The 15,950-nt window shown below is 35.6% G+C and overlaps 1 protein-coding gene across 5 annotated transcripts in view; it reads right to left on the bottom strand.

The window, feature by feature from the left end:
• KMT2E (lysine methyltransferase 2E (inactive)) overlaps positions 1-15,950 on the bottom strand; it is a 105,664-nt gene that overhangs the window by 9,126 nt on the left and 80,588 nt on the right. For all 5 annotated transcript variants that reach the window (XM_055085072.1, XM_055085074.1, XM_055085073.1 and 2 more), the window contains 4 exons: positions 13,396-13,654; positions 12,356-12,454; positions 2,745-2,909; positions 2,105-2,413 (listed from right to left, as the gene is read on the bottom strand). In XM_055085072.1, the coding sequence (XP_054941047.1) occupies positions 2,105-2,413; positions 2,745-2,909; positions 12,356-12,454; positions 13,396-13,654 (832 nt within the window). The remainder of the gene's footprint in view (positions 1-2,104; positions 2,414-2,744; positions 2,910-12,355; positions 12,455-13,395; positions 13,655-15,950) is intronic.

Here is a 15,950-nt window from a genome sequence, read left to right as displayed (position 1 = left end):
TTGTAAGGATTGCAAGAGTTAAATAACCAAAGCTCTTCATAGAGTATCTGGCACAGAATAAGTGCCATGTATGAAACTGAAGGCGGCCTTTAGGTTATAGGAAATCACGATAATTTGGTACTCTGTCAAACAGTAATGTTGTTTAAAATAATACTAATGTTGTTTAATATAACAGTATATATCACACAAAACCTGTGGGAAAAAGGCTTTTTCTTTCTTTCTTTTTTTTTTTTTTAGAGAGAATCAGGATACAGGAACCTATATCTCAAGACCAGGGAATTAAATCTATAGTGCCACAATAGTTTAGTCATTTAATAATTAAAGGGCAGGGACTATGTCATATTTGTAATCAAGAAAGCAGCCTTTTTTTTTGTTTTCCTGCACTGTGCAGAGCTTGTGGAATGTTGGTTCCCAGACCAGGGATTGAACCCAGGCCCTCAGCAGTGAGAGTGCAGAGTCTTAACCACTGACCACCAGGGAATTCCCCAAAGTAGCTTTTCTTTTAAACATGAATCTTTTTTCTTTCTCACTAATCCAAATTATGAAGAAAATCTGCAGCTAGTTTTTGTCCTCCCAAAGTGGGCAAAAGTAACTGCTCATTGTCAAAATCAAGTACTGGCTTGCTTGTTCAGGATCCAAGGTGCAAAGGTGGGTGAGCACAGACTTCAAATTAGAGCTGTGTTTAGATCGTCTCTATCTAATCCTCTGACTCGCCACTGAACTTATACTCCCAGGTTCCTCCTAGATATTTACGAAGTATACTTCCCATGGTTTCACAGTACCTACAAACTATACTGAATTTGGTAAGAACAAAGACCAGATAAAGTGGGTTTCAAAGTATTTTGTTGTAGAAGGGCGTGAGAATGACCCATTTTTGATCTACCCCACTGCCCAAAGAGCCTAACGGTTGCACTTCAGTATCTCTGCTCCAATCTGCTGTACTCAGAATGGGAGAAAAACAAAGCTTCATAAGCGTGTTCTGTATTTCTGGCCTTCCCGTAAAGCTCAGGTTGGTTTATCTCAGTGATACCACAATTGCTTCATTAAATCTGACAGTAGTTTTTGAAAGATTTTTATTAATAAATTGATCTAAAAATACCCTTCCTGAAACCCTCCTACACTGTTGGTGGGAATGTAAATTGGTACAGACAGTATGGAGGTTCCTTGAAAAACTAAAAATAGAGCTACCATATGATCTGGTAATCCCACTCCTGGGTATATATCTGGAGAAAACCGTAATCCAAAAGGATACATGCACCCCAAAGTTCACTGCAGCAGGACCCAGAGATGATCATACTAAGTGAAGTAAGTCAGAAAAAGACAAGTATCATATGACAGCACTCGTGGAATCTAATTTTTTTAAAAAAGAAACAAATGAACTTATTTATAAAACAGAAACAGACTTACAGATTACCAAAGGGGAAACGGGGGGTGGGGGGGGGATAAATCAGAAGCTTGGGATGAACACATACACACTACTATATATAAGATAACCAACAAGGACCTACTGTATAGCACAGGGAACTCAATATTCTGTGATAAGCTATATAAGAATCTAAAAAAGAATGCATGTATGCATGTGTATAACTGAATCACTTTGCTGTATACCTGAAACTAACACAACACTGTAAATCAACTACACTCCAATAAAATTAAAATGAAACAACCCTTCCTTATAAATTTTCACATCCTACTACATTCTATGGAAATCAACAATTTCTTCACATTTAATTCTTGTAATCTATCTTTACATGAAATTTATAAAAACTACAAAGAATAAGGAAAGGATAACATCTCAAACTAGTTGTTTCTGAGAAGTGTAGTTTAGTACATAAAGTAGGCAAAATTAAATCATTAGAAATCAGAATTGCAATACTACAAGGAAGCCTTGATATACTGGATATTTTAATGATGTAAACATTTCTATTAACTGATTCCACAGTTTTGCAATTCTCATTCTTAGTTTAAAACTTTGCTAGTATAAAAACTATGACTATCACTCTTCCTTATGAGATGTCATAGACTGAATTCCTAAAACATGAATATATTTAACATCATAAGACATTTGTTAAAAAACAGTTCTTACATTCATTAAGAATCATACCTTTTTTGTTTTGGGATACTTTGTTGGACATTTATTAAGTGCTGGAACTTCAGTTTCAGTAATTATTTCTGCTAGTGCAGTTTCAGTTTCTGGTTCTATTGCAAGTACAGTATTTTCAGTATCATTTTGTTGTGAAGTAACTTCTATATCAGGAGAAGACGGCTGGATATCTGAACACATGCTGACAGTTCTGTGTCTCCGACGCTGCTGTCCGATGTGAGTCCTACTCCGAGAAAAACTTTTTCTCTGTTTAGTTCTATTTACTTTGGCAGGAGTTGGCTTGCTAGCAGTTTCTTCTTTTGCTTGTTCCTAATTCAAAAAAGAATGGAACTTTTAATACGATGTTTATATAACTTAGTAGTTGAAATCTAATGGCATCAATCTGCTTCAGAAGCTAACTGCCCCAAATTTCTTTATGAATTCTGATATACATTAAATTGACATAATTAAAAATTTTCTTACTCTCAAAAACAAAGCAAGTAGAGTCGCATAGCTGAAGTCTAAATTCTCACAGGATTTGAAAAATGCTATTGAAAAACTAGTATCACAACAAAAATTCTTTATAGATGTAATTAAATTGTGGAAATTTTATTGGAAAGTGGTTAAGTGTGAAAATAAAACTAGACCTGAATAATAATACCTGAATAACTTCAGCATCAGTGACAATCTGTGCATCTTTACATTCTGTTTTAACTTCAGTTTTGGCAGTGCTGATCCTTTCCAAAGCTTGTTCTCTTCTTTTCTCTCTTTTTTCAAGTCTGGCAAAAGCTTGCAGAATTGCTTCCATTTTCCTTTCTTCTCTTGTCTACAAAATTTAAAGTAACATAATAAATACTGCTCTGAAGTAAAATTCAAAAGTCCAAAATGTTCATGGCAAAGTAAAAAAAAAATTTCTATGATGGTGTTAGCAAAACACCTCTTTTGATGGTAGATATGGGATTAAAAACATTTATATTCATTTGAGATCTTTGAGAATCCCAAACATCTTGGTAAACCCTGTCATGACAAATACATTTCAATGAAAGGAATGTTTGGATGATTGTATGTCAATGATAAGGTAAGGCAAAACCAAAAAAAAGGACTCGAGAATGACCCTGCTTTATCAAACCAAAAATCTTTTTTTCTCAATAATACATTAGGCAGGCTTTTTAAAATAAGATCAGAGTTCCTAAGGTAATAACATATTGAAAAGGTTAAATCCATATGAACGTAAGGAGTGAATATATTGACATGTCATAGCAGGATATTGTGGGGTGAAGTCCTGGGTTTAAATCATGATGCTACCAGTCATTTACTATCTCTGTGACCCTAGGCAATGTAACAACCGTGGTTATTAACCTTTTTGAGCATCTTATAAAATGTGGGTAACAATATTTACACTTCACAGAATTGTTAATGAGTTCAAATATAAAATATCTGTGAAGTTTTCCAACCTTACTTGGAAAATGGCAGGCATTTCTTAGGTGTTATTATTTCTACTTTGGCTCTCTTGCCTTCCATTATAATTGTTATAAGGCATTCCTCTATCTTCTGCTCTTCCTGTCTACACTGACAGTTCAAGGCAGAGACTGGAAAACAGCAAGAGTTCCTTTGAGCGTCAGTTCTCTTTGGAGAGAGAACATTAAAAGCAAGACCCAGAGCCTTGGCCAGGGGGCCTGGCAAATGATTCAGGTTTCAGCCAGAAACAGGAAGCATGTCCATCAACTGTCCAGTTCTCCAAATGGAAAGAACCAGGTTCTGAGGCTCAGATCCATTCATCTTTCTTCCTTTATTGTCATCGATGTGGGAAAGAAAGATCAATAACTCAAGGTCTGGCTGCATGGTCTTCTCAATATCAGAGCTTTAGAGCTCGAGTAATTATCAGCAGATATTCAAGCATTAAGACACCTACACTATGAAAACTATTACTTACTCTTTCCTATATTTTTTTCTTTCATTGTTCCACTAGGTAAGGGGAAATATGTAAACAAAACTCTTCTGAGAACTTTATAATTAGTGAAAACAAACTACCATACTGCAAATGTGTCAGTCTTATAAAATGTGTTATCCTCACCCTCTTTATTTTACAGGTAAGGAAACTGAGATCCAAAGAGGTAAGATTACTTGTTCATGGACACATATCTGCGTCTTAGCTTTCTTGGTCTGGGATGGATAATAAGACACTAGAATAAAGAACATAGGCAAAGGATGATCTCTTTACTGGAACTGGAAGTTTTAAAGCTGAATTCTTTCCTTAGATAATTCATGTCTCTGGTCTTATAAATCACTTTACTTGACCCCCTTTCATTTATGGCTCTCTATAAAAATCCTGTCTCAGTATATTAGGGCTTTTCTAAAACCCTAAATTTAGAAGTCTGGAGTAACTAAAAAATACGATTTTCGTAATTGCTTCACCTGTGGAATAGGGGTGGGTAGAAAGAGAAGGGGTTCATTATTGTGCTTATAAATTCAAAAATAAATCTGGGAAAAGTACATTTTTCCAAAAGAAGCAAACCTGTCTTAGCAAGACTCATTGTATGAATAAGATAAATTTACCCACGGGCCAGGCACCCAAAGGAGATATTTTCTATGTCATGATTATCCAAGGTTTCCTAAGATAAATACGAATTTATGCCAAAAGAAGTTTCCGTGACGTGGTCCATTATTCACTTGTTTTAGATAGAGTAAGGGTCAGAGATAAAATTACTTGATGTAAAGACAAAATTAATTCATTTAAAAATTGAACTCCCTTGGTAAACAGTGCAGCTAATGGATAGTCAAAGCAAAATCCTTTATTTCGAGATGACTCGATCTTTTTGAGCTGGTCAGGATCTTAAAAATAATCTAGTCCTACACTGCTGAAGAAACCAGAGCCCACATGTATTAAGTGAATCACTCAAAGGCAGAGCCATAATTATTATCCAAGTTTCCAGGCTCCTGGTTTGTTCTTCTTTCCAATTACCAACCACTGACACACTACATAATGCAAAATAAAGCATAACTCTTTCTACATTTACTACAACTATTAACTGAAAGCACTAAACAGATATCCTAATAGCTTTAACCCAGCTTCATCTTAAAACACACACTTTAGAAAATGTAAGCATGCTTTTGATTATGTGAAGAAAAAAAACAATATTAGTTACTAATCTACTTTTATTTTAAATTCCTTAAGGTTCATATGTCATTCAGCTTTTATATTCACCAGTGTATTCTTTGACACACACAACCAGATATACAGTATGTAATGACTGAAAATTTACTACCCACTTTATAGATCTAACTGATAAATAAGTTTTATATATAGCTTGAGATAATTATAGCTGATTGTGCAGGGGACTAGAGAAATTAGGAGTCTTAATTAGCCCCAGCAGACTGTCCATAGACCCTGACATCTGAGCTGGATGTAGTTTAGATGATACTTGTCACATAAGGCTACCACCAGGACCTGCATGTTTCATTATCATGACTCATTCCAAGCCACTGACTGTTCAGACCTCAAAAGTCATTTTTACTCTCTATGAGCTTGGCAACTGATAGACCCTGATATAGAATTAGAATCAGACAGGGTTGACTTTTGACACACTGTTGTTAACGCTGGAGTGTTGGGTGCTGAACTAAAAAAACTGCGAAAGATCTCTGATGAGATCTACAGATTGCTTTTATGACATTTTTCAGTTTATGGCTTTACAGTAACACACAGAGTACAGTAATTTTCTGTAAGCAGAAAGTCTGCCTAAATATCCCTTTATAGGATTTTATCACTTGAAGAGTGGGTACAGTGAGAATTTTTATTACAATTTTGTGCTTCAATGTATAAACACACTGGAACACAAATTTAACTTGAAATCATGTCACCTCGTACTTGGAAGAGACTATGGAGATCTTCTTGTATGAGCCCCTATTCAACAAATGGCGAGGGACTTCCCTGGTGGCACAGTTGTTAAGAATCCGCCTGCCAATGCAGGGGACACAGGTTCGAGCCCTGGTCCAGGAAGATCCCACATGCCGTGAAGGAACTAAGCCCGCGAGCCACAACTATTGAAGCCCCTGCACCGCAAGGAAGAGTAGCCCCCACTCGCAGCAACTAGAGAAAGCCTGCGCACATAAACAGACCCAACACAGCCAAAAATAAATAAATAAATTTATATTTTAAAAAAATGGTGAAAACCTAAGGTCCATATAGTTCAAGGACTACATAATAAAGAACACGAATTAAAGTTTTATACAATATCACAACTGAAAAAATAAACTAAACTGACTAAATTGTTAGAATTCATCCCAGTTAGAGATATTTGGTCATTTGAAGCTGAGTGAAAATAAGCTTATGTACTCTGGATGCCTTACAGTGGCTTTAGAAGGAAATTTGCTAGTAGTAGGATGTAAGAATTGAGAAGGACACAAAATGAAGACATTTAGGTATTTTGTGATTTACTTTTTTTTTTTTTTTTTTTTTTTAACCTTACTACTAAGTAGGAAGTGGCTCTTAAAAACAAAAACAACGAAGTTGCCTTTTAAAGGAAAAGGGAAATGGCAGGGCCAACCTACCAACTTACTCTACTTACAGCGTTGAAATAGAGAAATTAAAAGACTTCTTACTCAACTAACTTCCCTTAACCTTTTGAATAGGAATTTATTAATTTATTAATTTTTTTAAAAATGCTAAGATTACTGCTTACCAATAAAACTGTTCCAAAAGAGTAAGTATTTCCATTTTTTCTCTACCACATGATGATTTAGTTTAACTTCATAGTACTCTTTCCTGTTTGATGTTTGTTCTTCCTTCCACCCCATCCTCCGTGAAAGCTGCTCCAGCACGGGGACCTTGCCTTCTTTTGTTCACCCAGTACTTTAAATGGTGCTCAGCATATAACAAACACCCAAATTTTTAAGTGAATAAGAATTGTGTATACATTATATGAACCATGTATATCACTGTAATTTGAAGGTATGTAATGAAGTCTTTAAACAAGAATTTGGAAATCTTGAATTTACTACAAGGCAGCTGAAGCTGAATATCCTCATTTCGTTTGAACAGACAACCTATAAAAATAAACGGGTTCCTTTTTGCTAGTCAATACTACGATTAATTACCCATTCATTGATTATTCATATTTATTTGGAAAAACAATTCCTAAACACTGTGATGAGAGAAAATGGGACTTCAGAAAATTAAAACTAGTAATCAACATTAACTTAGTCATGCTCTGAGGAGAGAAAAGTAAGATGGACAATACATGTCAGATGACTTTTCTGGCAAATTTACCCTCACTATAGTTTACTATTATTAAAAATCCTTTTGCATCTTCTAAAGTGATCTTCTAAATCAAGTCACTTCCTAGGGACATTAGTAAGAGCCATGGATTCTGTATAGTAGTGTTTTCTCAGAGTGTTTTTTCTATGGAATAAAAATCTGCCGGATGTCAAAGGAGTCACTACGAAAAAACAAGTTGCAAGGACGTACACGTTGAGGAAATGCTGACATAAACAGAATTTCTCAAGAGGTTTCAAACACACCATGTATACTGGAAATCTCGAAGTTGGGGACAAGGTATACTGTTTACTAAAGTCAACTGGCCACAAAGCTCTCTCTCACAAAACATCTTAAGAGTTCCACGGAATACTTTTTGATGTGAAGGATCAAGGCTGAGAAAATTGTGGGGAATCCTGCATCCTGCATCCTGCCTGGACTATAAGCTTCATTTAGTTCACACTCATGGGCCTATCTATAGCTTTCCTCAAATGGCTGCCAGGAACATCTAATAAGCTCAATTATAGACCACCTACTTTTATAAAAGCCAGACCTTTTTTTTTCCCTAGAAGCGAGGGCTAAGGCAATGAGCCCTACAAATCCTTGCCCTTATGTAGTTTATATTCTAGTGATACACAGTTAATTCTAGATTGTCCTAGATGCTTGACAGGTTTAAGAAACTCATAGCTAGGTGACTATCCCTTCATATCCTTTTGTTGGTCTCAAATTTCTATCCTACATGTGAAGACCACCTGAACCACCTTCCATGGACTCCAGTTTAAGCAATCTGACTATAATAGGCCATCAGATATTACCAAGACTATATTCCCAAAGTAGTCTTTCCATAAGGTTGTGGAAAATTATTTTGAAAATATAATATTTAAAGATACTACAAAGGAGGTTCTTTTCATTTCATTATAAATGGGGTGGAGGAGGGGAAGCAAGCCTTTTGAATTTAAATCTTTCTAAGGTGTTATATTTTTAATCAATCACCTGTTCATCAAAATAAGGTGAGCTTCCCAATATCTAACCCCCTTCTGTACACTTAACCTCTGACCAGGTTATGGCCACCTAACTTCAACTCAACTACCATGGACCTGGGAGAGTCTACTCAGTAGTACCCCGGTTTTGAAACCAGGTGAGTATAAACAGCCTGCTGTATTTCAGCTTACCGTATTATTGTATTTCAGCTTAAGATTCTCCCAAGTCAATTCCAACCCACTGCCAAAGAAGTATCTCTTACTAGCTAAAGAGAAAATGTCTAATAACCATCTATCCAGTTCCATACCATTTAGCCACAAGTGAGCTTTTGTTAAGGAGAGGACAAAATATAATGGAGGAAAAAGGAAAATGTTAATAAAAGAATGCCTTTCTACCGTGGCCCCCTAATGATTTGAGTATTCTTTCATGAAATCTTCATCATTCAGCATTTCATGTGATCTACAATCAACCAATCTTATTTTCCTATATCCCTCCTCACCCTCACCCCCCCAAAAAGCAGCCTATAATTCCAGCCAAATGTGATTTATCACATAACTACCTCCAGGCTACTTCCCCTAGAGTAATAACCACCCATTCAATTCCACACAATTTAGCCACAAACTAATCTGCATTTGTTTAAACATCACAAGGTAATCGTAAATTCTACCTAGTTCATGAAATGTGGCCTCTGATCCCTCCAGCTATAAGTTACCTGTCATATATCTCCTTTACCACACTTCCTGCTGCATTGTAACTGTTTTCTAAATGCCCTTGAAGGCAGAGACATTATCTTCCACTCTCAACAAAAAGAACAAAGTAGCAACCAAATTACATAAATCACTGGTGCTATTTTTGGAGACTGAGCAACATGCTAATATTAGGTTGTATATGGAATTGCCATTTGTGTAGGTAAAAACTATCAAAGCAACAGTTTCATATGGTTCAAGCTATACTACAAAAGGATGGGCTGAAGTATATTTGAATTTGGGCATTACATGGTACTTACCTGGGAGGAAAGTCTGACTCTTTTTATATTTCAATCATAGATAACACGTGAGAACTGGTATCTCCTATTATAATGCTTTAAAGTCTGTCCCGTCACAGGAGAAAATTTAAATCAGTTTGACCTAAGTTTCTCAGGAGTTGACCTATCTTGCCAATTACTGATGTTAACATAGCCAATATAAAAGGCAAACGCTGGAATAATAAAGGCTGATGAGTACTTAAACTTTTCAAAACAAAGTATTTCAATCCACAAATGCTGATACTTTGGGGAGTGGGAGGGGGCCATACCAATTGCTTAAGAATTCTAGGATGCATGCTTTTGCATTCTAGTCATTTGAGTATAGCAAAAATTCCATAATTAAAACATCCAGGCAAACATAGCAATTACAACGAACAACCTTACAGTGACTTTGAAGGCTACAGGTTAAGGAGCCAAGGATTTTTAAATACTTCAAAAGGGAACCCTCGCACACTGTTGGTGGGAATGTAAATTGGTGCCGTCACTAAGGAAAACAGTATGGTGGTTCCTCAAAAAATTAAAAATAGGATCCAGCAATTCCACTTCTCAGTGTGTAAAGAAAACAAAACCACTAATTTGAAAACATACGTGTACCCCAATGTTCACAGCAGCAACCTAAGTGTCCATCAACAGATGAATGGATAAAGATGTGACCAATATACACATATATATGTGTGTGTGTATGACAAACACACACACACACACACACACACAATGGACTACTACTCAGCCATAAAAAAAGAATGAAATTTTGCCATTTGCAGCAACATGGATGTGGAAGGCATTATGCTAAATGAAATAAGTCAGAGAAAGACAAATACTGTATGATATCTCTTATATGCGGAATCTAAAAAATACAACTAGTGAATATAAGAGAAAAGAAGCAGACTCACAGATATAGATAAACTAGTGGTTACCAGTGGGGAGAGGAAAGGGGGGGAGGGGAAATATAGGGGTAGCAGATTAAGAGGTACAAACTACTAGGTATAAAATAAGCTACAAGGATATATTGTACAGCACAGGGAATACAGCCAATATTTTATAATAACTATAAATGGAGTATAACCTTTAAAAACTGAATCACTATTGTACGCCTGTAACTTATACAATATTGTACATCAACAATACTTCAATAAAAAATATTTCATATCCCTTCAAAATACCAAATTCTAAATATTTACGTTTGTTTATTCCTATGAAAAATAGCTGCACAGGGGCTTCCCTGGTGGTGCAGTGGTTGAGAGTCCACCTGCTGATGCAGGGGACATGGGTTCATGCCCCGGAGCGGCTGGGCCCGTAAGCCATGGCCGCTGAGCCTGCACTCCGCAACGGGAGAGGCCCGCGTACCACAGCAAAAAAAAAAAAAAAAAAAAAAAAAAAAGCTGCACAGCCACCTTAGTTGCATATATTAAAATGAATATGCTAAAACATATAAAAACATAAAGTATTCATTTATATTAATATAGCATACTGGTAGGCAAAATCTGGACAAAACCAGATTCCCAAGTACGCCTTTTTGTCTACCTATCCAAAGTTCCATCATGTTCAACAAAAAGGCATTTCTCTTTCCTTCTGCGATCTCAAAATGAGGATGTTCTAAGTTCCACTAACTTTCTCAGCACTGAAAGAAGGAAGTATTTTAAAAGTAGCCCCAGAGTCATATAACAAACTAACAGGTTTGAGTTTTCTTCTTTCCTCTCATTTCTCTCCCCCCAAAAGCATTGTTATAGCCCTTAAAGCCATATTTGTATCAGACGCATGCCTCATACAGAAACCAATCATACCCTAAAGTGATCTTCTAAAAGTTTCTGCAGGATTATTGCAAAGACAAGGCTGTGGCAATTGTGGAATGAACAGGCCAATATTGAACATCTAGTCAAGAAAGGGCCATAGGTAATTTGGGTAGATACAGGTAATTTATTAGATGTAACCCAATCTTGAAAAAGGTTCAAGGTAATGCCTTTAGGTAGAGGAAGAACTCCTTTTTCTTTATAAGCAACGTCCTCCAATATTTTCTCCTATATTTGTTTTTCTTCTCTCCTATTCCTAACACTACCCTGTCCCATCAGAGCAGTGCTTCTGAAATCCTGAGCCTGTGAAACAGTTCTGCATTGCTTTTGCAATTTTGAACATCAACAATACATCAGTGTTAGAGGAATGACCATCAAGGCAATAAGAGAGAGTTACATTTAAGCAGGCCTACAATGACCAAAATCCAAAGATCCTACCGCTAAGTATATGACACCTGAGATTCCATGAAATACAACATGAAAATCACTAAAACAGGAAACAAGGGAGCATATAAAATAAAGGGGAGTGGGGAAAACCCGTACTAAGCTCATCAGCTGGTATATAAAGTCATTTTCAAATCTTAAGGCAAAATACATCATAATACCTTCTTAACTGGCCTAGACATTGTATCAATTGCTAAATTACCATGGATTTTAAAGAAAATATCTTGTCCTAGTTTTTATACAGGTTAAGATATTTCAAATAAATAGTACAAGGAGTACAAATACTAAACTTATTTTAATGAAAACCTTATTTTATGATAGCAGTATGAGATGCAAAAATAGCAGCTGCCAAACAGTGGGTTTTCTTCTTTTTTGCATAAACCATTTATTTAGTGCTATTATAAGCTTTAAAATTCCATTTTGTTTTACATTAAATTATGAAGAGAAAGGATACATTTAGTTAATGAAAAACATTTTGAACAGTAATTCTGGCATTAAGATTTATTAATAGTACTCTGCTTCAAAAATGTTTAAAAATTATTTCTTAAATGTCAAAAATTCTAAATTGTCTAATGAACACACAGTGAAAATACAAAAGATTAGCGGAAGTTACTTGAATGGTAATGACAAAGCCAAATAGAAATGCTCAGTGACACATCATGTTTGCTAACTTCAAAGAACAGGGTAAAGGCCCTCCTAAAGGCAGCAGCAAGTATTTTGGGAAGAGCAGTGTCACTAAACCCAAGTGACAGCATGAAGCCGCTACTGGCCTTCCAACTTACCATCTTCCTTCTCCTTTCTGCAATCTGTTCCTCTGACTCCATTTCTACTTCATTGCTAATGGGAGTTTTTTCTTCTATATCATCAATAAAATCTGGTTCCTGAAAGATGGAAATGACTGCTTTATAGAAACTACTACTCCATCTACAAACTAGAGGCACAGAACCATGTATTTTAATTCAGCCAGAACTAATTAAACATAAAAATTACAATACTACTTAAATCCATTTCAGAAACTTAAAACTGGTTCCTAATTCAGTAGACTTTTCAAAATCATGCAGTTAAATAATTTTGTTTTTCAAAGTTCTAGTCAGTAATGTTCTTTATCAATAGAGTCCACAAAGCCTTAAGTTTATATTCTTACCAACACATAAACATATAAATTATTTCACAAAACCCAGTGCCTACAAATACCAAGTGCTTATTAATAAAGGTTTGTTCAATTTAACACTTAAGGGAAAACTATCCTTAGAAGATAAGACACTGGAGACGAATAAAAGCTTACTTAATCTTCACATTTAAAAAGTCCCTCCTAACTAACTTCCATTTGTTTAGAGGGCATATAACAAAATACTTCCTGGTGAAGCAGAAGTACAGGCCAAACTCTTTCCCCAAATTTATCTTATGTGTTTTTAAAAGAACTTTCTCTCAAAAATCTTATGTCACCCCTATAGAATTGATTTCATTATGTCCTAAATATTAAAGGAAAGGAATCATTATGGCTTAAGACTTTAAATAAGAACATTTATTATAAACATAAGGACCGTGCCATCTGGAAGAATTTTTTAAATTACCCAGTCTTAGAAAAATCTTGTATTCAATTCTACAAGGATTTGCTGGGTGAGCTGTTTCTTAAAAGTTTAACAAATATTGTACAAATTCTAGCAGAACCTGTAGTTTACATTTATAAGTACTTCATTAAATAACAGAATGGACTTTAAAAGTTTAAGCCATTTTATATAAAAAAGAGGATAAAATATGACAAATTAATTTTCTTCTGTTAACTTCTTTCATCAAGAATCAGGAGAGCATAGTTCAGTACCTGATTATTTGATACCGATAGTCTCAGTGGAGAAAGCTTTCTCTGTTTAGTTTCAGGGCTCTTCATTTTGTTCGCTGTCCCTTCACAATCCAAAGTAATATTCTGATTTTGTGTATCTTTTGAAATATCCTTTTCTTTTTTTCCTTTCTTCCTTCTGGTCTCATAACCACTATTGATGTTTTCCGTGGATTCAGAACTACGTTTCAGAACAGGGCACTCTGGATTTTCTTTGAGGCATGCACAATCCACCTTGTACTTACTGGAAAGAAAACCAGTTAAATATTTGTTCAAGATATAGACTGTAATATTTTCTAATCCATTTTAAGCTACACCTCCACAAAACTGTATGCTATTACTAATTATAAGCAATCGTTTTCACTAATTTTCATTCCTTGTAACTATGACAAAATAAATTTTCTCATAAAAACAATATAATAATTAGAAGTTGATTTCTGACCAGAGATTGGGCCCTCAATCATAAGGATAACCAGTGATGCGTTACAGAAGGAAAAAACCCCAATAAATTAAAACTGAGTCTTCTTTTTTTTTTTTTTTTTTTTTTGTAGTACGCGGGCCTCTCCCATTGCAGAGAACAGGCTCCGGACGCACAGGCTCAGCGGCCATGGCTCACGGACCCAGCCGCTCCGTGGCATGTGGGATCTTCCCAGACCAGGGCACGAACCTGTGTCCCCTGCATCGGCAGGTGGACTCTCAACCACTGCGCCACCAGGGAAGCCCAAAACTGAGTCTTTTTAAGTCAAATGATACCATGGCTTATATTAAGGCAAAAACCCCAGGTTACCTCAGAGTGCTATAAAGTGTATATGCAGAATATGATAAAATACTCTAAATCTGACCTAAATAAAAAATGCTAGGTACAATAAATACCAAACCTTAACTAGTTTGTCTTATACTTTAAGGAATGATTTCAATAACCAGGGTTCTTTACAAAGCTACCTTGAAAAAACTGAATGTCATGTTTGCTTTTGCCCTTAGGTATTCCCTCTTTCAAATAAACGGAAGCTTGAAAAATAATTGCACTACCTCTCATCTTCACAGTAGTGATAATTATTACTCCCACTTTACAGATGAGATTAAAGCTCAGAGGATCAGTATCTTGTCCAAAGTCACACATTAAGTGGTAGAGATGACATTCAAATACAGGTCTGAGTCCAAAGCCCACACTTTTCAGCTCTTCAGTATTTCTTAACTCTCTGCCCTCTTGTCTACCACCAAGAGTCAGTTCATCTCTAGGATATAGGCTGAATGCCCAAACAAGAGTTAAACAATAATGGAAGACTCCCACTTCGCATGTTTTGAGTAGTTTGTTCATAATAAAAAATAATTTACTTTTCCAAGTTTCTAATACGCCTAACTCATTCACTTTCAACACTGGTAGAAAGCTACAAGTCAAACTGTCTAATTCTGTGAATAATTAGGGGTAGAACTCAAACATCATGGTCTACCCCTCACCTCTCCAAATCAGGCAGTAATAGAAAATAGCTAGAAACTTTTTCTAGATATTTTCTGTGATTTTAGGACAACAGAACTGCAAATAATAATGATGACAACTGCTAATATTTATTCAGCACTTATTTTGTATCAAGAATGGTTTTAAACCCTTTACATGTGTCAACTCAATCTTCAAAATATTCCCGTTAGGTATTATTTTTCTCATATTATAATGAGGTAATGAGGTGCAGAGAGATGATGAAATTGGTCCAAGGTTACATAACTAATATAAGTGACCGAGCTAGGATTTGAAACCAGAGAGTCAGATTATAAAAAGCTTATATTTTTTTAACCACTGTGGGAAATAGTCCCCCAAAGCAATGAGCAAAGAGCTATTATGCTCAATTTTCCACCTTGGTGGGGGGTGGGTGGAGAAAGAGCTAAAAAGGAAACACTTTAGTTATCAGGAAAAATCTGACTCCAACCATCAAGTAGAGATGCATATACTGAAGGAAGAGGGATTTCATTGACAGAAAACATAATGGACATTAAAAATGTCTGCATGTAAAATGGATACCACACAAACTTTTAAAAATAAAACACAGGAGGATATGAACTGAAATCCTTATAACCCAAAAGATTACAGAATATATAAAGAAGTGCCTCCACCCACATTGGTTTAAAAAAAAAAGACTACCCAGCAGAAAAATGAACAGATGATGAGACAAGTCATAAGAGAGGAAATCCAAATGACAAATGAATATATAAAAGGATCTTTGGGCTCTTAAAATAATCATGGAAAATGGTAATTACAAATATAAAGAGATACTATCTCACACAGATTAACATCGATTTTTAAAGTACAGTAAAGAAGTGTTGCAAGGAAGTAAAGCTATGGGAGTATAAACTGGTCATTCACCCACGTCTGGTAAAAACTGAGGCTGTACACATTCTACAACCCAGCAATTCCACCTCTACGTGCCTATCATGGAGAGAACATGTACACACGCAGCATTTTTTGTAAATCTAAAGTTCCACCAATAGTGGAATGGATAAATACCATCAGCAGTGAAAATAAATGAATTAGAGCTACACATAACAAA

Source organism: Physeter macrocephalus, chromosome 5 (assembly GCF_002837175.3).
Source record: "Physeter macrocephalus isolate SW-GA chromosome 5, ASM283717v5, whole genome shotgun sequence".
Lineage (NCBI taxonomy): Eukaryota > Metazoa > Chordata > Mammalia > Artiodactyla > Physeteridae > Physeter > Physeter macrocephalus.
Note: the sequence above shows the minus strand (reverse complement) of the source record. Positions and strands in the feature narration are given on the sequence as shown.